Source organism: Misgurnus anguillicaudatus, chromosome 10, assembly GCF_027580225.2.
Source record: "Misgurnus anguillicaudatus chromosome 10, ASM2758022v2, whole genome shotgun sequence".
NCBI classification, from domain to species: domain Eukaryota; kingdom Metazoa; phylum Chordata; class Actinopteri; order Cypriniformes; family Cobitidae; genus Misgurnus; species Misgurnus anguillicaudatus.
Window position 1 is genome coordinate 32,171,247 of NC_073346.2, and position 22,559 is coordinate 32,193,805.

The following is a 22,559-nucleotide window of genomic DNA, read 5'->3' on the forward strand; positions in this document are numbered from 1 at the left end:
GCACTTTTAAGGTGAACTTTCCCCACTTAGAAAGGTAATAAAACATTTCTCATCAACAAAGCAGACTTTTTAGGCTATCATTATTTGGAAATAAATAGCATGTTTTAGAAAAATATATATGTCATCACAGTGTATATAGTCAAATATTTCAACCCTCTATCACGAAATTATGTAGTCACGTAAATTTGTGAGTCTTTTTCGTGACACTGACACGTTTTTCCTCCTTTTTGCGTGAACATGTCAAGCATTTCTGTTTATGTTTCATTGTCACGTATTTGTTACCCAACTGTTTTGTCCTAGTTTCAAACCATTGACGCTTCGGTTTAGGGTTAGATTTGGTGTTTGCGTTAGGAAGTCACTTTAAATATTGGTTTATACCAGGGTTATAACAGGGTTAGAGTTGGGTTTGGGTAAGGATGTCATTTTATGTAAATCTAACCCTAAACCGAAGCAACAATGGTAAAAAAATAGGACAAAACAGTTGAGTAACAAATACGTGACAGTGACACTTAACCAGAAATGTGTGACATGTTCACGGAAAAGACTCACAAATTTACGTGACTATAGGTAGGTAATTTCATGATACTAGGTTAATAATTAGCTGTGCCCAGTGGAACAACAGATAATGTGAAAAGTTATAGTTCACCCAAAAATGAAAATTTAGGTTTGGGTTTTAAAGAACAAAGAATGAGGGGGTGAGTAAAAAATTATGTTTTTATTTTTGGGTAAACTATCCCTTTAAGCTTTTAAACTCTGGATATTTAACTGTAACTCAATGGGGCGGTTTCCAAGACTTAAACCAAGTCCCAGACTAAAATGCCTGTTTGAGCTGTCTGAACTAAGAATAGCTTGTACTTGCATATCTTCATAAATAAAAATACTAATAATAATTTGTTACATTTATATAGCACTCAAAGCGCTTTACATATGAAGGGGGATTCTTCTCAATCATCACCACCAATGTGCAGCATCCACCTGGATGATGCGACCGCAGCCATATTGCACCAGAATGCCCACCACAGACCAACTTATTAGTGTAGAGGAGACAGAGTGATATAGCCAATTAGTATATGAAGGGATGATTAGTAGTAGGCCAATGGGCAAGTTTGGCCAGGATACTGGGGCACAGACCCTACTCTCGTGGGAAAAGACATTGTGGGATTTATAAAAATTTAAAAATAAGCCCCTCTTAGTGGGCTACCAGTCTTAGGCTACAGGGTGATATGGCTGCTGGCATATTTTGTCTCAAGATGCATACCTGTAATGTTTTTTATGTTACTTAAATGTCCTATAATATAACCAAGGCCTAGTCCTGGCTTAATCCAAGCCCTGTCTGGGAAACCAGCCCAATGTGTAAAATAAGCCATGCATTGGCCTGTGTGTCTAACAAGGTCATTAAAATCTAAAAGGATAAGTGTTGATATGAAAACTTTTAACAGGGAATACGTGCAGGGATAAAATGTTGCTTTGTGCAAATATTGTGTTAAATGCATTCATGCCTTAAGTCAAAAACAAGCAAACCAAAAAATTAGGACATATATTTTATTACATATCTTTAAATTGAACATAATAAACTAGTTACATTACATATAAGCAGGTGATCTTTTATACAAATATAAACAGAACATGCTTGTGGCAAACCTAAAGTATAAAGGGATTCTGTTGAAATTGCTGCATTTGTTGAATTGATGAATGCAATGCCAGTTCAACCTTTATGCAAATTTGCACAAACATTTGCTCTGCTTGTGTTTAAAATGCAATTTTGTATGCAGAACTATTTGTGGTCTTCCAAAAAAAAGTAAACACTTCTTAGCATACATTATGTTGCTTTCAACATGACATGATTGTTTTGGGTGGCACATTATCAGCAACTCAACTAATGAACCAATGGGGCGGGGACTACCTAAATGCCCAACCAATAGCTGACGGGCGGAAACCTGTTTGAGAACACTCATTATTTTTGCAATTCAATTCAATGCTGCTAGTGTCATAGAAATCACACATTTTCAGCTGAAAAGGTTTTGCTGTCCTTTAAAAGACTTTCTCACTCTCTCTCTCTCTCACACACACACACACTTTGTGTCTGTTAGTATGTAGGCCTTCTGTTACCACCAGAGATCTCCTGCGCTACTGCGTGTGCTCGCTCGCTCTCGCTCTCGCCCCTGCAACCGCAGCATCTCCAGCACGCTTCTGGCGTAGGCGTCGCGCAGGTTCACCCCTATAGCCGTCATGTCCGAGGTCGAGCTGCGCGTCAGCCGCTTCAGAGCCTCTCCGTGCCGAAGCGCCGCCTCCTTCATTTTAAGAGTGAAATAGCAGGCGGAGAATCGATCGTTGATGATGGCGATAGGCAGCGCGAGGATGAGGATCCCAGAGAGGATGCAGATAAAGGCCATTATCTTTCCAAGTACCGTGTCGGGACGGATGTCGCCGTAGCCCACCGTGGTCATGGAGGTGGTGGCCCACCACCAGGCACTGGGCACGTTGGGAAAGGTGGTCTCTGGAATGTCATGCTCGATGGCGTATTCCACCGTGGCGAAGATGGAGATGCCGACGGAAAGGAACAGCATCAGGAGACCAACTTCCTCGTAGCACTGAGTTATCGTCATGCCCAAAGATTTAAGACCTGATGAGGGGCAAATAAAAATGAGACATTAAAGGTCACGTTCTTTCTGATACCATTTTTTAAACCCTAGTTAGTGTGTAATATTGCTATAATAGCATAAATAATACCTGTAAAAAGCTCAAAGTTCACTGCCAGGCGATTAACAGAATTCACAGTTCAAAGCCTACAGAACGGCCAGTTTGGACTACAGCCCTCTACTTCCTGCTTTAATGATGTCACTAGATCAGTTTTTTGACTAAGCTCCGCCCACAGGAATACGCCAGTCGCCTGCTAAGCTAACGGCAAGCTGAGCTGCTATCAAATCACAACATACTAAACAAACTACACAATCAGAACTCGTTATGTATTTCTGAAGGAGGGACATCACAGAACAAGGAAGACATCGGCATGTTTTGAGGACAATAAAAACAGCGGTATACAGAAAAGTAAATTGTGCGAAATACAAGTGAAACGTTTTACACGTGAAACATGAACACGTGTTATATTGCACAATCAAAGTTTCAAAAACACAGAAAGAACGGAACGGTGCATTGGTCCGTGGTGGCTCGAGACTGCTCATCCGAGGGGCGCTAATTCAAAATAAGTGTACATAGTGTCATGTGTGTTGCTTGGGTTTTCAAAATATGTGTTTGTTGCCTCATGTAAACCATGTGCATCATGTGTCAAAATAAGTGCCTGCTGCACACGCGTCAAAACAGTTTATTATAAAAGAGACGCTCACGTTCACAAAATACACGCAAGACACTCCCTTAACAGTAAATTCTGATTACGCATATGATTATGTGAGTATCTGGTAAACGTGAGCGTCTCTTTTATCATTAACCCTTACGTGTCTGCACCAGGCACTTATTTTGACAAAACACGTGATGCACATAGGTTCACTCAACGCACCGAACACATATTTTTTATTACGAAACACACACTTAACGGGCTACATACGCGTTGTGACGAATTTTGCATCAAGCGCCTTCAAAAACAGAAGTCATCGACCGCACATACTACAAACAGATGGATGTTGTTCTGTACATTAAAAAATATCTGATTTCTAAAATTAGGTCTTGCCCTACATGTTTCTTTGAAATAAATAGACTCAAATGGCAGTTCATGTTCTCTAGTATAATTATTTTTAACCTTCTAAGCAAAAAGACAGAGCTGTTAAATAGGATCAATGATAAAATTACTTAAAAGCGGCTCCACCTACTAACATATACATTATTTGAATCACTGACCCCACAATTTTATTCTTGGTGAGACATTTTCCATAGAGATACAATTTCTCTCGGTGATGGATGATAGCGTGTCCAACCAATTTTCCTATACCAACAAACTGAAACAAAAGGATGCCTACAGAAATACAGAGATACAGTTTCAAAATAGGAATGAAATATGGGCTGGTGTTTCAAAGGCAGTAACGCTGTACAGTATTGCTTTTTTATAGAGCCTCTTGAATCTATATGTTGGGCACGGTATTTTATATAGGTTAGATCCCACTGCACCGAGTGCTCTTTTAGTGCTCAAAAAATCTCAATTTGCATTTGTCAGCCTGCGAACCTTCATACCAGGTTTAGTCACAAAGTGATACAACATTAATCAAACCACCTAGACTGCAGATTCTAGTCTTTAAATATAGACATCTCACAACAGCTGCCACACTTTCTCACTTCAGGATGGCAAGAAAAAGGCTTTATTTATCTTTTTGTTTTTGACAGCCTCGCTGAATACATTTGCGAAAAGTAGCTAAATCATGTGTCTAAAGTCTGCACCTAACCTTCTAAATGTGCATATGAGAGCGTGAAACTATCCTTTAAATAACCCCGACTCCATATGTTTGTGCAAGTAGTTTATTACGACCTATAGTTAAGTTTAAAGTGCATCGGTTCAAGGTGTATTTAATTCGTTTAATTAATTTGTAAAAGTAGAAATGGTTATAAACATAAAAAAACTAAACCTAACCACTTCGTGGACCTCTGAGGTTCTCAACAACAAGAACTAGCAAGCTTGTGTTTTGTAAAAAAATGAAAATGCATTGGAAACAGTCAAACGATTTTGATGTTTACTGCTTTGGCGCCTTGTCTGTCTGGTGCATAACTGCCTATTCGTTTTTATTTGGTTTGTCTTGATCTGTTTAGATGAGATACTACTGAAGATAAACACTTTCAGAAAGGCAGAGAATGTCACTGACAAAAGATCCTACATTATTCACATGTGACAGATATTAAAGTAGGCTGCCATTCCCTTTGTGGATTATCTATCATATTTAATCTGGATACTTATCATGTGAGCAGAGCTCACGGTGTTTAAAAAAATGGTAAAATTCTTCAAATGAAGTTTAGACAGTTATTTGCGAAGGTCTCACTTTTTTGCGAAAATATAAAAAATATTTCCTCATCTCCATTGTTTGCCAAAGCAAGATGCTTGACCTTATTTTTTCAGATGGAAGTTGTGTTGTGATACAGTAAGCCCCAGTCCCACCCAATACCCCCCTCTTTCGGCTCTTGAACATCATTTCCTTTATTTATTCATGACTTTGTAGCTGCATTTTAGAGAAGGATTTTCTCCCTTCATAAATACAAGATCAAAGCCAGTTGGTGCTCAGTAACTTTTTGGGTCCATGGATCTGCCTATTCGTCTTGGTCTAGGCATACTGTCAAGATACAAATGGATGAATAAATTTACTCTTACTCTCGCTAAAAATAGTCTGATGGAGTTCATGAATTATTTCATTTCCCAGGTTGAGACTCAAGCAGGAGATGTTTTTTTTTCTTTTCCAAAATTCCTTTGTTGATTTCATATGGATGTGTTATATTTTATATGTTTTATACATATAATCATGGGATTTCAGAGCTGCGATGGAATTTTTTTTATCTCAATTTGATGCATTTCTCAGTTCACAACTGAAATTTGTATAGTCTCACTGCGGTGAAAATCTTGAAGTTTTTTTGTTGTTATGTCTATGTGGTGTTTTTGATATGCTTTAAAGGAATAGTCTACTCATTTTCAATATTAAAATATGTTATTACCTTAACTAAGAATTGTTGATACATCCCTCTATCATCTGTGTGCGTGCACGTAAGCGCTGGAGCGCGCTGTGACGCTTCGATAGCATTTAGCTTAGCCCCACTCATTCAATGGTACCATTCAGAGATAAAGTTAGCAGACTTTTCAGGCGAGTTGAAGTACTCCCAAAAGTGCTATTACGCCATACAATATAGTTCCTCTTTTAAATCCGCTTAGAAAAGCGCTATGTTTTATTTTGTACCACCAAACTTGCTCGTATAACTACTCGTCTTAAATAGGAAAAACGTTGATGTGTTTGGTCGCTTCTGGCTTTGTCTCTGGATGGTGCCATTGAATGAGTGGGGCTAAGCTAAATGCTATCGAAGCGTCACAGCGCGCTCCAGCGCTTACGTGCACGCACACAGATGATAGAGGGATGTATCAACAATTCTTAGTTAAGGTAATAGCATATTTTAATATTGAAAATGAGTAGACTATTCCTTTAAGACAACCCATGTGTAAATTTATCATTCAACGCCATTGCTGAGTATTTTATCCACAATATTTTAGTTTTTCAAAGACATCTCATTCCTGCGGTTTCAAATTGCCTTGGTTTGCTTTGTCACACCCACATAACCAATCACATTTGAACACACACGTGCCGAACTCACGTGCCTACCCATTCTCACGAGGTTTCGTGATATTATCACGTATTTCTGCCTTTTTTGTTATCGTAGCCTATAACAAATTCCTGTTTTCGTGTGATTATCATGTATTGGTTACTCAACTGCTTTTTCCTATTTTTAAACCATTGTCGCTTCGGTTTTGGTGCTTTCATTAGAATGTCACTTTATGTATTGGTTTATACTATTTTTTTAAATGTCGCCTGGCGTTAGGGTTAGAGTTGGGTTTGGGTAGGGATGTCATTTTATGTAAATCTAACCCTAAACGACAATGGTAAGAAAATAGGACTAAACAGTTGAGTAACCAATACGTGATAATCACACGAAAACAGGAATTCATTATATGATCGCGAAAAAACGTGGAAATTTGTGATAATATCATGAGAAAACAATCAAAAAAATATAGCTGCAAGCAGCGATACCGGGGTCAAGCCAAACATGGCAAAAAATGATTCATACGTGATGACTGTCATGATTTAAGATCTAAGTTTGCATTAGTTTTATGAAAAAAAAGCAATTTTTTCGTATCTTGAGACCACTAGGTGGCACTGTGCCAAAAGAATAGATGGTGCCTCAGGTCATGACTGTGATGACACATACCAAATTTAGTGTAAATACAATAAAGCGATACGGAGATATAGCCTTAAATGACTTGACCACTAGGGGGCACTGACCAAAAAATAAATTGTGACTCAGGTCTTGATTGTGATGACACCCACCAAATTTGGTGTAAATACAATAAAGAGATGCAGAGATATAGCCTTAAATGACTTGACCACTAGGGGGCACTGACCAAAAAATAAATTGTGACTCAGGTCTTGATTGTGATTACACCCACCAAATTTGGTGTAAATACGATAAAGAGATGCAGAGATATAGCTTCAAATCTCTTGACCACTAGGGGGCACCGGAAAGTTTACAAGTCCTCTCAGAACATGTTGCTGATGAACCATACCAAGTTTCATAACAATACGCAATTGCGTTTCTGAAATACTTGAACTTAAAGAAAAATTCAAAATAGCCGACACCCAAAATGGCCGACCGAAAACCGTTTGGTATCGTTTGACTCGGCATGCCTCAAGGACTCTAACAAGACCACCTTCATGATTTTAGACTCAAGTTTGAAGTAGTTATAAGCGAAAATAGGCATTTTTCGAATCTCGTGACCACTAGGTGGCGCTGTGACGAAACATTGCAGGCACCCTCAGGTCATGACTGTAATGACATATACCAAGTTTCGTGTCGATACAATAAAGTTTTGCGAAGATAAGGCCTCACGTCCGTTTTGGCGTGCTCGCCGCCATATATGTTGTCAATTTATATGAGAACGCATTGGTCTATCAAAAAGCTTTTGATAACTTTTTGTCTTGGGTGTCTCTAGATGCTACATACCAAAGGACATGCAAATCGGACAAACGGTCTAGGAGGAGTTCGAAAAAGTAGGTTTTATGAAAAATTCAAAATGGCGGAAAGATGTGCATGACACAAATTACATCCATGTGTGCATTTGAATCATCATGAGCCAAGGATTCAGAGGAAACAAGAATTTAGTTTCTAGGACTCACGGGTCAGAAGTTATGAGCATGAACATAAGTGGATTTTGGACTGTTGGTGGCGCTAGAGGGTTTGAGTCAGACACACCAATGTTGCTATAGTAACTTCTAAGACCGTCCGCTACATGTGTGCCAAATTTCATAACTTTCCTATGTACGGTTCTATGGGCTGCCATTGACTTAATGGCGGAAGAACAAGAAGAAGAAATATAGCTGCAAGCAGCGATACCGGGGTCAAGCCAAACATGGCAAAAAATGATTCATACGTGATGACTGTCATGATTAAAGATCTAAGTTTGCATTAGTTTTAGGAAAAAAATAGAAATTTTTTGTATCTTGAGACCACTAGGTGGCGCGGTGCCGAAACAATACGCGATGGTGCCTCAGGTCATGACTGTGATGACACATACCAAATTGAGTGTAAATACGATAAAGCAATACAGAGATATAGCCTTAAATGACTTGACCACTAGGGGGCACTAACCAAACAATAAATTGTGACTCAGGTCTTGATTGTGATGACACCCACCAAATTTGGTGTAAATACAATAAAGAGATGCAGAGATATAGCCTTAAATGACTTGACCACTAGGGGGCACTGACCAAAAAATAAATTGTGATTCAGGTCTTGATTGTGATGACACCCACCAAATTTTGTGTAAATACGATAAAGAGATGCAGAGATATAGCTTCAAATCTCTTGACCACTAGGGGGCACCGAAAAGTTTACAAGTCCTCCCAGAACATGTTGCTGATGAACCATACCAAGTTTCATAACAATACGCAATTGCGTTTCTGAAATACTTGAACTTAAAGAAAAAATTCAAAATGGCCGACACACAAAATGGCCGACCAAAAACCATTTGGTATCGTTTGACTCGGCATGCCTCAAGAAATCTAACAAGACCAGTCTCATAATTTTACATTCAAGTTTGCAATAGTTATAAGCAAAAGTAGACATTTTTTATATCTCGTGACCAGTAGGGGGCAGTGTGACGAAATGGTGCATGCACCCTCAGGTCATCACTGGTATGACATATACCAAGTCTCATATTAATACGCAAAAGTTTTGCGAAGATACAGGCTCAAACACATTTTGGCGTGCTCGCCCTCGCATTCTTTGATGCGTTATACGACAACGGATAGGTCTACCGAAAAGCTTTTGATAACTTTTTGTCTAGAGTGTCTCTAGACGATGCATACCAAAAATCAAGCCAATCACACGAGCGCTCTAGGAGGAGTTCGAAAAAGTAGGTGTTCAATATAATTCAAAATGGCCGACAGGAAGTAGGTTTGACTCAGACATATTTGGTACAGTCAGACTCAGCATGAGCCAAGGAATCAATAGAGTGAAGTCTTATGTCAGTGTGGCAATTTAATCAAATGATATAAAGATTTTAAACAATTTATTTACATATCCTGACCACTAGGTGGCGCTGTCTTAAAGATTTATAGGTGCGCTCAGAACATGTCACTGATGAACCATGCCAAATTTCGTAGCGATACGCCATTCTGTTTGTGAAATACTGAACTTAATGAGAAAATTCAAAATGGCCGACACCCAAAATGGCCGACTGAAAACCGTTTGGTATCGTTTGACTCGGCATGCCTCAAGGAATCTTACAAGACCACTTTCATGATTTTAGACTCAAGTTTGAAGTAGTTATAAGCGAAAATAAGCATTTTTCGAATCTCGTGACCACTAGGTGGCGCTGTGACGAAACGTTGCAGGCACCCTCAGGTCATGACTGTAATGACATATACCAAGTTTCGTGTCGATACAATAAAGTTTTGCGAAGATACGGCCACACGTCCGTTTTGGCGTGCTCGCCGCCATATATGTTGTGAATTTATACGAGAACGCATTGGTCTATCAAACAGCTTTTGATAACTTTTTGTCTGGGGTGTCTCTAGATGCTACATACCAAAGGACATGCAAATCGGACGGACGGTCTAGGAGGAGTTCGAAAAAGTAGGTTTTACGGAAAATTCAAAATGGCGGAAAGATGTGCATGACACAAATGACATCAACATGTGCAACTGAATCATCATGAGCCAAGGATTCAGAGGAAACAAGAATTTATTTTCTAGGACTCACGGGTCAGAAGTTATGAGCATGAACATAAGTGGATTTTTGGACTGTTGGTGGCGCTAGAGGGTTTGAGTCAGACACACCAATGTTGCTATAGTAACTTCTGTGACTGTCCTCTACATGTGTGCCAAATTTCATAACTTTCCTACGTACGGTTCTATGGGCTGCCATTGACTTTTGGGTGGAAGAACGAGGAACAAGAATAACAATAAATATAGCTGCAAGCAGCAATGCCGGGGTCAAGCGGAAAAGGGCACAGAAGAAAGTAAAGTTGAATTGGATAAGCAGATTGAAGAACCTGGATAAACCTAATAATTTTAGATGAAAAAACAAAAAAGTTATCAACAAAAATAATTTAAGTTCTACTGTAATCGTTCTTCTGTTACTGACAATCATGGAACATTAGAGCACTGAAAGACATGTGAGTGGTGTTTGCAGTGGCAAAACATGGATCACATCATGTTACAACAAGTTTAATTAGTCAAAAGAGACCATTCCCGTGTCTCTACGATGTTCTGATGCAGAGATATAGCTTTTGCAAAAACGGTTAATAAGGTATTCTCAATAGTTGCTAGGGAGTGGATTGGCAACCACCAGTGATCATAGTCAAAGCCATGAAAGGAATAATCCATGATGACTCATGGTTTTAGATGTGTTGTTGCAATAGTTTTAGGCCAAAATACCATATTCTATCTCAAAACCAGTAGGTGGCGCAATGACAAAATTGTGCATGGAACATCAGGTCATGATTGTGTTACATCTAGCTAGTTTTATGACTATACACTTTAGTTTAGTTAAGAAACAGTTGTATGACCATAAGGCTGGCTTGTTATAAAAGGTTTTGTTTCAATTATAAGGCCATCTAGTGGTGCAAGCTTACACATTTTTTTGTGTAACCTCAGAATGTGCTCATACATCAGCGTATCAAATCTGGTGAAAAAACTCTTTTCGTTACGAAGTTACAACCATTTATGTGTAAAAAAAACACAAAATTTGAAGGTAATTTTTCGTTTTTTGCAATTTTCGGCCATTTCTGATGAAAATTTTAATATAACGCCAATAGAACTTTTTGTTCAGAAGGTAAGGTTAGTTTCTTCCTATGGTGTTTTCGAGTTGATCGGAAAAACGCTCACAGAGATATTCGCGCGTGTTTTTTAAGCGCTATTTTGATGCACATGGCTAACCGTAAGACGAATCCTGGCATATTTGGTATCGTTGGACTCGGCAACTATTCAAAACTCCAAGGAAAGAAGTCCCGTGAAAATACGTCATTCACAGCCAAAGTTATAGGCGTATAATACATTCGTCTGGCCACTAGGTGGCGCTGCAACGAAACTGTGCATGCACCCTCAGTTCTTGACTGGCACATCACGTACAAAGTTTTGTGTCAATAGGTCTACGTTTGGCAAAGATACAGCCTAAAATCTGTTTTTTTGCGCTCTACGTAAAATTTGTTGACGCGCCATACAACAACGGATTGGTTTATCAAAATTCTTTTAATAACTTTTTGCCGTGAGGGTCTCTAGATGCTACATACCAATTTTCGTGGCAATCGGGTACAAACTCTAGGACGAGTTCGCAAAAGTAGGTTTTACGAATAATTCAAAATGGCGGAAACATTTGCATGACGGAAAATGACGTCATAGGGTACTATCGAATCGGCTTGAGCCAAGGAATCAGAGGAAACAAGAATTTCGTTTCTAGGACGTACGGATCAGAAGTTATAAGCAAAAACGTAAGTGCAACTTTGGACTGATGGTGGCGCTAGCGGGTTTGAGATAGATACTCCAAAATTGCTATGGATATTATTTGGACTGTCCTCTGTCAGTGTGCCAAATTTCATAACTTTCCTACGTATGGTTCTATGGGCTGCCATAGACCGCAAGGTGACAGGAAGAAGAATAAAGAATAAATATAGCTGCAAGCAGCGATACCGGGGTCAAGCCAAACATGGCAAAAAATGATTCATACGTGATGACTGTCATGATTTAAGATCTAAGTTTGCATTAGTTTTATGAAAAAATAGCAATTTTTTCGTATCTTGAGACCACTAGGTGGCGTTGTGTCGAAACAATAGATGGTGCCTCAGGTCATGACTGTGATGACACATACCGAATTAAGTGTAAATACGATAAACCGATACAGAGATATAGCCTCAAATGACTTGACCACTAGGGGGCACTGACCAAACAATAAATTGTAACTCAGGCCTTGATTGTGATGACACCCACCAAATTTGGTGTAAATACGATAAAGAGATGCAGAGATATAGCTTCAAATCTCTTGACCACTAGGGGGCGCCAAAAAGTTTACAAGTCCTCCCAGAACATGTTGCTGATGAACCATACCAAGTTTCATAACAATACGCAATTGCGTTTCTGAAATACTTGAATTTAAAGAAAAAATTCAAAATGGCCGACACACAAAATGGCCGACCAAAAACCATTTGGTATCGTTTGACTCGGTATGCCTCAAGAAATCTAACAAGACCAGTCTCATAATTTTACATTCAAGTTTGCAGTAGTTATAAGCAAAAATAGACATTTTTTATATCTCGTGACCAGTAGGGGGCAGTGTGACGAAATGTTGCATGCACCCTCAGGTCATCACTGTTATGACATATACCAAGTCTCATATTAATACGCAAAAGTTTTGCGAAGATACAGGCTCAAACACATTTTGGCGTGCTCGCCCTCGCATTCTTTGATGCGTTATACAACAACGGATAGGTCTACCGAAAAGCTTTTGATAACTTTTTGTCTGGAGTGTCTTTAGATGATGCATACCAAAAATCAAGCCAATCACACGAGCGCTCTAGGAGGAGTTTGAAAAAGTAGGTGTTCAATATAATTCAAAATGGCTGACAGGAAGTAGGTTTGACTCAGACATATTTGGTACAGTCGGACTCAGCATGAGCCAAGGAATCAATAGAGTGAAGTCTTATGTCATAGTGGCAATTTAATCAAATGCTATAAAGATTTTAAACAATTACTTTACATATCCTGACCACTAGGTGGCGCTGTCCTAAAGATTTACAGGTGCGCTCAGAACATGTCACTGATGAACCATGCCAAATTTCGTATTGATACGTCATTCTGTTTGTGAAATACTGAACTTAATGAGAAAATTCAAAATGGCCGACACCCAAAATGGCCGACCGAAAACCGTTTTTTATCGTTTGACTCGGCATGCCTCAAGGTATCTAACAAGACCACCTTCATGATTTTAGACTCAAGTTTGAAGTAGTTAAAAGCGAAAATAGGCATTTTTCGAAACTCGTGACCACTAGGTGGCGCTGTGACGAAACGTTGCAGGCACCCTCAGGTCATGACTGTTATGACATATACCAAGTTTCGTGTCGATACACATAAGTTTTGCGAAGATACGGCCTCACGTCCGTTGTGGCGTGCTCGCCGCCGTATATGTTGTCACGGTATACGAGAACGCATTGGTCTATCAAAAAGCTTTTGATAACTTTTTGTCAGGGGTGTCTCTAGATGCTAGATACCAAAGGACATGCAAATCGGACAAACGCTCTAGGAGGAGTTCGAAAAAGTAGGTTTTACGGAAAATTCAAAATGGCGGAAAGATGTGCATGACAGAAATGACATCAATGTGTGCAATTGAATCATCATGAGCCAAGGATTCAGAGGAAACAAGAATTTAGTTTCTAGGACTCACGGGTCAGAAGTTATGAGCATGAACATAAGTGGATTTTTGGACTGTTGGTGGCGCTAGAGAGTTTGAGTTAGACACACCAATGTTGCTATAGTAACTTCTAAGACTGTCCTCTACATGTGTGCCAAATTTCATAACTTTCCTATGTACGGTTCTATGGGCTGCCATTGACTTCAATGGCGGAAGAGGAAACATAATAATAATAATAATAAATATAGCTGCAAGCAGCGATACCGGGGTCAAGCCAAACATGGCAAAAAATGATTCATACGTGATGACTGTCATAATTTAAGATCTAAGTTTGCATTAGTTTTATGAAAAAATAGCAATTTTTTGTATCTTGAGACCACTAGATGGCGCTTTGCCGAAACAATAGATGGTGCCTCAGGTCATGACTGTGATGACACATACCAAATTTAGTGTAAATACAATAAAGCGATACGGAGATATAGCCTTAAATGACTTGACCACTAGGGGGCACTGACCAAACAATAAATTGTGACTCAGGTCTTGATTGTGATGACACCCACCAAATTTGGTGTAAATACAATAAAGCGATACGGAGATATAGCCTTAAATGACTTGACCACTAGGGGGCACTGACCAAAAAATAAATTGTGACTCAGGTCTTGATTGTGATGACACCCACCAAATTTGGTGTAAATACAATAAAGAGATGCAGAGATATAGCCTTAAATAACTTGACCACTAGGGGGCACTGACCAAAAAATAAATTGTGACTCAGGTCTTGATTGTGATGACACCCACCAAATTTGGTGTAAATACGATAAAGAGATGCAGAGATATAGCTTCAAATCTCTTGACCACTAGGGGGCACCGGAAAGTTTACAAGTCCTCCCAGAACATGTTGCTGATGAACCATACCAAGTTTCATAACAATACGTAATTGCGTTTCTGAAATACTTGAACTTAAAGAAAAATTCAAAATGGCCGACACACAAAATGGCCGACCAAAAACCATTTGGTATCGTTTGACTCGGCATGCCTCAAGAAATCTAACACGACCAGTCTCATAATTTTACATTCAAGTTTGCAATAGTTATAAGCAAAAGTAGACATTTTTTATATCTCGTGACCAGTATGGGGCAGTGTGACGAAATGGTGCATGCACCCTCAGGTCATCACTGGTATGACATATACCAAGTCTCATATTAATCCGCAACAGTGTAGCGAAGATACAGGCTCACACACATTTTGGCGTGCTCGCCCTCGCCTTCTTTGATGCGTTATACGACAACGGAGAGGTCTACCGAAACGCTTTTGATAACTTTTTGTCTAGAGTGTCTCTAGACGATGCATACCAAAAATCAAGCCAATCACACGAGCGCTCTAGGAGGAGTTCGAAAAAGTAGGTGTTCAATATAATTCAAAATGGCCGACAGGAAGTAGGTTTGACTCAGACATATTTGGTACAGTCAGACTCAGCATGAGCCAAGGAATCAATAGAGTGAAGTCTTATGTCAGTGTGGCAATTTAATCAAATGATATAAAGATTTTAAACAATTTATTTACATATCCTGACCACTAGGTGGCGCTGTCTTAAAGATTTATAGGTGCGCTCAGAACATGTCACTGATGAACCATGCCAAATTTCGTAGTGATACGCCATTCTGTTTGTGAAATACTGAACTTAATGAGAAAATTCAAAATGGCCGACACCCAAAATGGCCGACCGAAAACCGTTTGGTATCGTTTGACTCGGCATGCCTCAAGGAATCAAACAAGACCACCTTCATGATTTTAGACTCAAGTTTGAAGTAGTTATAAGCGAAAATAAGCATTTTTCGAATCTCGTGACCACTAGGTGGCGCTGTGACGAAACGTTGCAGGCACCCTCAGGTCATGACTGTAATGACATATACCAAGTTTCGTGTCGATACAATAAAGTTTTGCGAAGATACGGCCACACGTCCGTTTTGGCGTGCTCGCCGCCATATATGTTGTGAATTTATACGAGAACGCATTGGTCTATCAAAAAGCTTTTGATAACTTTTTGTCTGGGGTGTCTCTAGATGCTTCATACCAAAGGACATGCAAATCGGACGGACGGTCTAGGAGGAGTTCGAAAAAGTAGGTTTTACGTAAAATTCAAAATGGCGGAAAGATGTGCATGACACAAATGACATCAACATGTGCAACTGAATCATCATGAGCCAAGGATTCAGAGGAAACAAGAATTTATTTTCTAGGACTCACGGGTCACAAGTTGTGAGCATGAACATAAGTGGATTTTTGGACTGTTGGTGGCGCTAGAGGGTTTGAGTCAGACACACCAATGTTGCTATAGTAACTTCTGTGACTGTCCTCTACATGTGTGCCAAATTTCATAACTTTCCTATGTACGGTTCTATGGGCTGCCATTGACTTTTGGGTGGAAGAACGAGGAACAAGAATAACAATAATAATAATAATAATAATAATAATAATAAGAAAACTAACAATAACAATAGGGTTCTACGCCCCTTCGGGGCTTGACCCCTAATAATAATAATAATAAATATAGCTGCAAGCAGCGATACCGGGGTCAAGCCAAACATGGGATAAAATGATTCATACGTGCTGACTGTCATGATTTAAGATCTAAGTTTGCATTAGTTTTATGAAAAAAATAGCAATTTTTTGTATCTTGAGACCACTAGGTGGCGCTTTGCTGAAACAATAGATGGCGCCTCAGGTCATGACTGTGATGACACATACCAAATTTGGAGTAAATACAATAAAGCGATACGGAGATATAGCCTTAAATGGCTTGACCACTAGGGGGCACTGACCAAACAATAAATTGTGACTCAGGTCTTGATTGTGATGACACCCACCAAATTTGGTGTAAATACGATAAAGAGATGCAGAGATATAGCTTCAAATCTCTTGACCACTAGGGGGCGCCAAAACAGTTTACCAGTTCTCTCAGAACATGTTGCTGATGAACCATACCAAGTTTCATAACAATACGCAATTGCGTTTCTGAAATACTTGAACTTAAAGAAAAAATTCTAAATGGCCGACACACAAAATGGCCGACCAAAAACCATTTGGTATCGTTTGACTCGGCATGCCTCATGAAATCTAACAAGACCAGTCTCATAATTTTACATTCAAGATTGCAGTAGTTATAAACAAAAATAGACATTTTTTATATCTCGTGACCAGTAGGGGGCAGTATGACGAAATGGTGCATGCACCCTCAGGTCATCACTGTTATGACATATACCAAGTCTCATATTAATACACAAAAGTTTTGCGAAGATACAGGCTCAAACACATTTTGTCGTGCTCGCCCTCGCATTCTTTGATGCGTTATACGACAACGGATAGGTCTACCGAAAAGCTTTTGATAACTTTTTGTCTGGAGTGTCTCTAGATGATGCATAACAAAAATCAAGCCAATCACACGAGCGCTCTAGGAGGAGTTCGAAAAAGTAGGTGTTCAATATAATTCAAAATGGCCGACAGGAAGTAGGTTTGACTCAGACATATTTGGTACAGTCGGACTCAGCATGAGCCAAGGAATCAATAGAGTGAAGTCTTATGTCATAGTGCTAATTTAATCAAATGATATAAAGATTTTAAACAATTTATTTACATATCCTGACCACTAGGTGGCGCTGTCCTAAAGATTTATAGGTGCGCTCAGAACATGTCACTGATAAACCATGCCAAATTTCGTAGCGATACGCCATTCTGTTTGTGAAATACTGAACTTAATGAGAAAATTCAAAATGGCCAACACCCAAAATGGCCGACCGAAAACCGTTTGGTATCGTTTGACTCGGCATGCCTCAAGGAATCTAACAAGACCACCTTCGTGATTTTAGGCTCAAGTTTGAAGTAGTTATAAGCGAGAATATCATTTTTCGAATCTCGTGACCACTAGGTGGCGCTGTGACGAAACGTTGCAGGCACCCTCAGGTCATGACTGTAATGACATATACCAAGTTTCGTGTCGATACAATAAAGTTTTGCGAAGATACGGCCTCACGTCCGTTTTGGCGTGCTTGCCGCCATATATATTGTCAATTTATACGAGAACGCATTGGTCTATCAAAAAGCTTTTGATAACTTTTTGTCTGGGGTGTCTCTAGATGCTACATACCAAAGGACATGCAAATCGGACGGACGGTCTAGGAGGAGTTCGAAAAAGTAGGTTTTACGGAAAATTCAAAATGGCGGAAAGATGTGCATGACACAAATGACATCAACATGTGCAATTGAATCATCATGAGCCAAGGATTCAGAGGAAACAAGAATTTATTTTCTAGGACTCACGGGTCAGAAGTTGTGAGCATGAACATAAGTGGATTTTTGGACTGTTGGTGGCGCTAGTGGGTTTGAGTCAGACACACCAATGTTGCTATAGTAACTTCTGAGACTGTCCTCTACATGTGTGCCAAATTTCATAACTTTCCTACGTACGGTTCTATGGGCTGCCATTGACTTCAATGGCGGAAGAGGAAACATAATAATAATAATAATAATAATAAGAAGAAAACTAACAATAACAATAGGGTTCTACGCCCCTTCGGGGCTTGACCCCTAATAAATATAGCTGCAAGCAGCGATACCGGGGTCAAGCCAAACATGGCAAAAAATGATTCATACGTGATGACTGCCATGATTTAACATCTAAGTTTGCATTAGTTTTATGAAAAAAAGCAATTTTTTCGTATCTTGAGACCACTAGGTGGCACTGTGCCGAAAGAATAGATGGTGCCTCAGGTCATGACTGTGATGAGACATACCAAATTTAGTGTAAATACAATAAAGCGATACGGAGATATAGCCTTTACTTGCATTGACCACTAGGGGTCACTGACCAAAAAATAAATTGTGACTCAGGTCTTGATTGTGATGACACCCACCAAATTTGGTGTAAATACAATAAAGAGATGCAGAGATATAGCCTTAAATGACTTGACCACTAGGGGGCACTGACCAAAAAATAAATTGTGACTCAGGTCTTGATTGTGATGACACCCACCAAATTTGGTGTAAATACGATAAAGAGATGCAGAGATATAGCTTCAAATCTCTTGACCACTAGGGGGCACCGAAAAGTTTACAAGTCCTCCCAGAACATGTTGCTGATGAACCGTACCAAGTTTCATAACAATACGCAATTGCGTTTCTGAAATACTTGAACTTAAAGAAAAATTCAAAATGGCCGACACACAAAATGGCCGACCAAAAACCATTTGGTATCGTTTGACTCGGCATGCCTCACGAAATCTAAAAAAGACCAGTCTCATAATTTTACATTCAAGTTTGCAGTAGTTATAAGCAAAAATAGACATTTTTTATATTTCGTGACCAGTAGGGGGCAGTGTGACGAAACGGTGCATGCACCCTCAGGACATCACTGTTATGACATATACCAAGTCTCATATTAATACGCAAAAGTTTTGCAAAGATACAGGCTCAAACACATTTTGGCGTGCTCGCCCTCGCATTCTTTGATGCGTTATACGACAACGGATAGGTCTACCGAAAAGCTTTTGATAACTTTTTGTCTGGAGTGTCTCTAGATGATGCGTACCAAAAATCAAGCCAATCACTCGAGCGCTCTAGGAGGAGTTCGAAAAAGTAGGTGTTCAATATAATTCAAAATGGCCGACAGGAAGTAGGTTTGACTCAGACATATTTGGTACAGTCGGACTCAGCATGAGCCAAGGAATCAATAGAGTGAAGTCTTATGTCAGTGTGGCAATTTAATCAAATGATATAAAGATTTAAAAATTTATTTTTACATATCCTGACCACTAGGTGGCGCCGTCCTAAAGATTTATAGGTGCGCTCAGAACATGTCACTGATGAACCATGCCAAATTTCGTAGCGATACGCCATTCTGTTTGTGAAATACTGAACTTAATGAGAAAATTCAAAATGGCCGACACCCAAAATGGCCGACCGAAAACCGTTTGGTATCGTTTGACTCGGCATGCCTCAAGGAATCTAACAAGACCACCTTCATGATTTTAGACTCAAGTTTGAAGTAGTTATAAGCGAAAATATGCATTTTTCGAATCTCGTGACCACTAGGTGGCGCTGTGACGAAACGTTGCAGACACCCTCAGGTCATGACTGTTATGACATATACCAAGTTTCGTGTCGATACACCAAAGTTTTGCGAAGATACAGTCTCACGTCCGTTTTGGCGTGCTCGCCGCCATATATGTTGTCAGTTTATATGAGAACGCATTGGTCTATCAAAAAGCTTTTGATAACTTTTTGTCATGGGTGTCTCTAGATGCTACATACCAAAGGACATGCAAATCGGACAAACGGTCTAGGAGGAGTTCGAAAAAGTAGGTTTTACGAAAAATTCAAAATGGCGGAAAGATGTGCATGACACAAATGACATCAATGTGTGCAATTGAATCATCATGAGCCAAGGATTCAGAGGAAACAAGAATTTAGTTTCTAGGACTCACGGGTCAGAAGTTGTGAGCATGAACATAAGTGGATTTTTGGACTGTTGGTGGCGCTAGAGGGTTTGAGTCAGACACACCAATGTTGCTATAGTAACTTCTGAGACTGTCCTCTACATGTGTGCCAAATTTCATAACTTTCCTATGTACGGTTCTATGGGCTGCCATTGACTTTCGGCGGAAGAACGAGGAAGAAAAATAATAATAATAATAAATATAGCTGCAAGCAGCGATACCGGGGTCAAGCCAAACATGGCAAAAAATGATTCATACGTGATGACTATCATGATTTAAGATCTAAGTTTGCATTAGTTTTATGAAAAAAAAGCAATTTTTTGTATCTTGAGACCACTAGGTGGCGCGGTGCAGAAACAATAGATGGTGCCTCAGGTCATGACTGTGATGACACATACCAAATTTAGTGTAAATACGATAAAGCGATACAGAGATATAGCCTTAAATGACTTGACCACTAGGGGGCACTAACCAAACAATAAATTGTGACTCAGGTCTTGATTGTGATGACACCCACCAAATTTGGTGTAAATACAATAAAGAGATGCAGAGATATAGCCTTAAATGACTTGACCACTAGGGGGCACTAACCAAACAATAAATTGTGACTCAGGTCTTGATTGTGATGACACCCACCAAATTTGGTGTAAATACAATAAAGAGATGCAGAGATATAGCCTTAAACGACTTGACCACTAGGGGGCACTGACCAAAAAATAAAGTGTGACTCAGGTCTTGATTGTGATGACACCCACCAAATTTGGTGTAAATACAATAAAGAGATGCAGAGATATAGCTTCAAATCTCTTGACCACTAGGGGGCACCGAAAAGTTTACAAGTCCTCCCAGAACATGTAGGTAATGAACCATACCAAGTTTCATAACAATACACAGTTGCGTTTCTGAAATACTTGAACTTAAAGAAAAATTCAAAATGGCCGACACACAAAATGGCCGACCAAAAACCATGTGGTATCGTTTGACTCTGCATGCCTCACGAAATCTAACAAGACCAGTCTCATAATTTTACATTCAAATTTGCAGTAGTTATAAGCAAAAATAGACATTTTTTATATCTCGTGACCAGTAGGGGGCAGTGTGACGAAATGGTGCATGCACCCTCAGGTCATCACTGTTATGACATATACCAAGTCTCATATTAATACGCAAAAGTTTTGCGAAGATACAGGCTCAAACACATTTTGGCGTGCTCGCCCTCGCATTCTTTGATGCGTTATACGACAACGGATAGGTCTACCGAAAATCTTTTGATAACTTTTTGTCTAGAGTGTCTCTAGATGATGCATACCAAAAATCAAGCCAATCACACGAGCGCTCTAGGAGGAGTTCGAAAAAGTAGGTGTTCAATATAATTCAAAATGGCCGACAGGAAGTAGGTTTGACTCAGACATATTTTATACCGTCGGACTCAGCATGAGCCAAGGAATCAATTGAGTGAAGTCTTATGTCATAGTGGCAATTTAATCAAATGATATAAAGATTTTAAACAATTTATTTACATATCCTGACCACTAGGTGGCGCTGTCTTAAAGATTTATAGGTGCGCTCAGAACATGTCACCGATGAACCATGCCAAATTTCGTAGCGATACGCCATTCGGTTTGTGAAATACTGAACTTAATGAGAAAATTCAAAATGGCCGACACCCAAAATGGCCGACCGAAAACGGTTTGGTATCGTTTGACTCGGCATGCCTCAAGGAATCTAACAAGACCACCTTCGTGATTTTAGGCTCAAGTTAGAAGTAGTTATAAGCGAGAATAGGCATTTTTCGAATCTCGTGACCACTAGGTGGCGCTGTGACGAAACGTTGCAGGCACCCTCAGGTCATGACTGTTATGACATATACCAAGTTTCGTGTCGATACAATAAAGTTTCGCGAAGATACGGCCTCACGTCCGATTTGGCGTGCTCGCCGCCATATATGTTGTCAATTTATATGAGAACGCATTGGTCTATCAAAAAGCTTTTGATAACTTTTTGTCTTGGGTGTCTCTAGATGCTACATACCAAAGGACATGCAAATCGGACAAACGGTCTAGGAGGAGTTCGAAAAAGTAGGTTTTACGAAAAATTCAAAATGGCGGAAAGATGTGCATGACACAAATGACATCAATGTGTGCAATTGAATCATCATGAGCCAAGGATTCAGAGGAAACAAGAATTTAGTTTCTAGGTCTCACGGGCCAGAAGTTATAAGCATGAACATAAGTGGATTTTTGGACTGTTGGTGGCGCTAGAGGGTTTGAGTCAGACACACCAATGTTGCTATAGTAACTTCTTAGACTGTCCTCTACATGTGTGCCAAATTACATAACTTTCCTACGTACGGTTCTATGGGCTGCCATTGACTTCAATGGAGGAAGAAGGAAGAAGAATAATAATAAGAAAACTAACAGATACAATAGGTGTCTACGCCACTTCGTGGCTTGACCCCTAATAATAATAAGA

At 39.5% G+C, this 22,559-nt stretch overlaps 1 protein-coding gene across 1 annotated transcript in view; it reads right to left on the minus strand.

The window, feature by feature from the left end:
• Positions 1-1,528: 1,528 nt before the first annotated feature.
• Positions 1,529-22,559, minus strand: part of kcnv1 (potassium voltage-gated channel modifier subfamily V member 1) — a 129,894-nt gene continuing 108,863 nt past the window's right edge. The window contains exon 3 of the mRNA XM_055212005.2: positions 1,529-2,623. Coding sequence (XP_055067980.2) covers positions 2,106-2,623 — 518 coding nt within the window. The 3' untranslated portion in view covers positions 1,529-2,105. The remainder of the gene's footprint in view (positions 2,624-22,559) is intronic.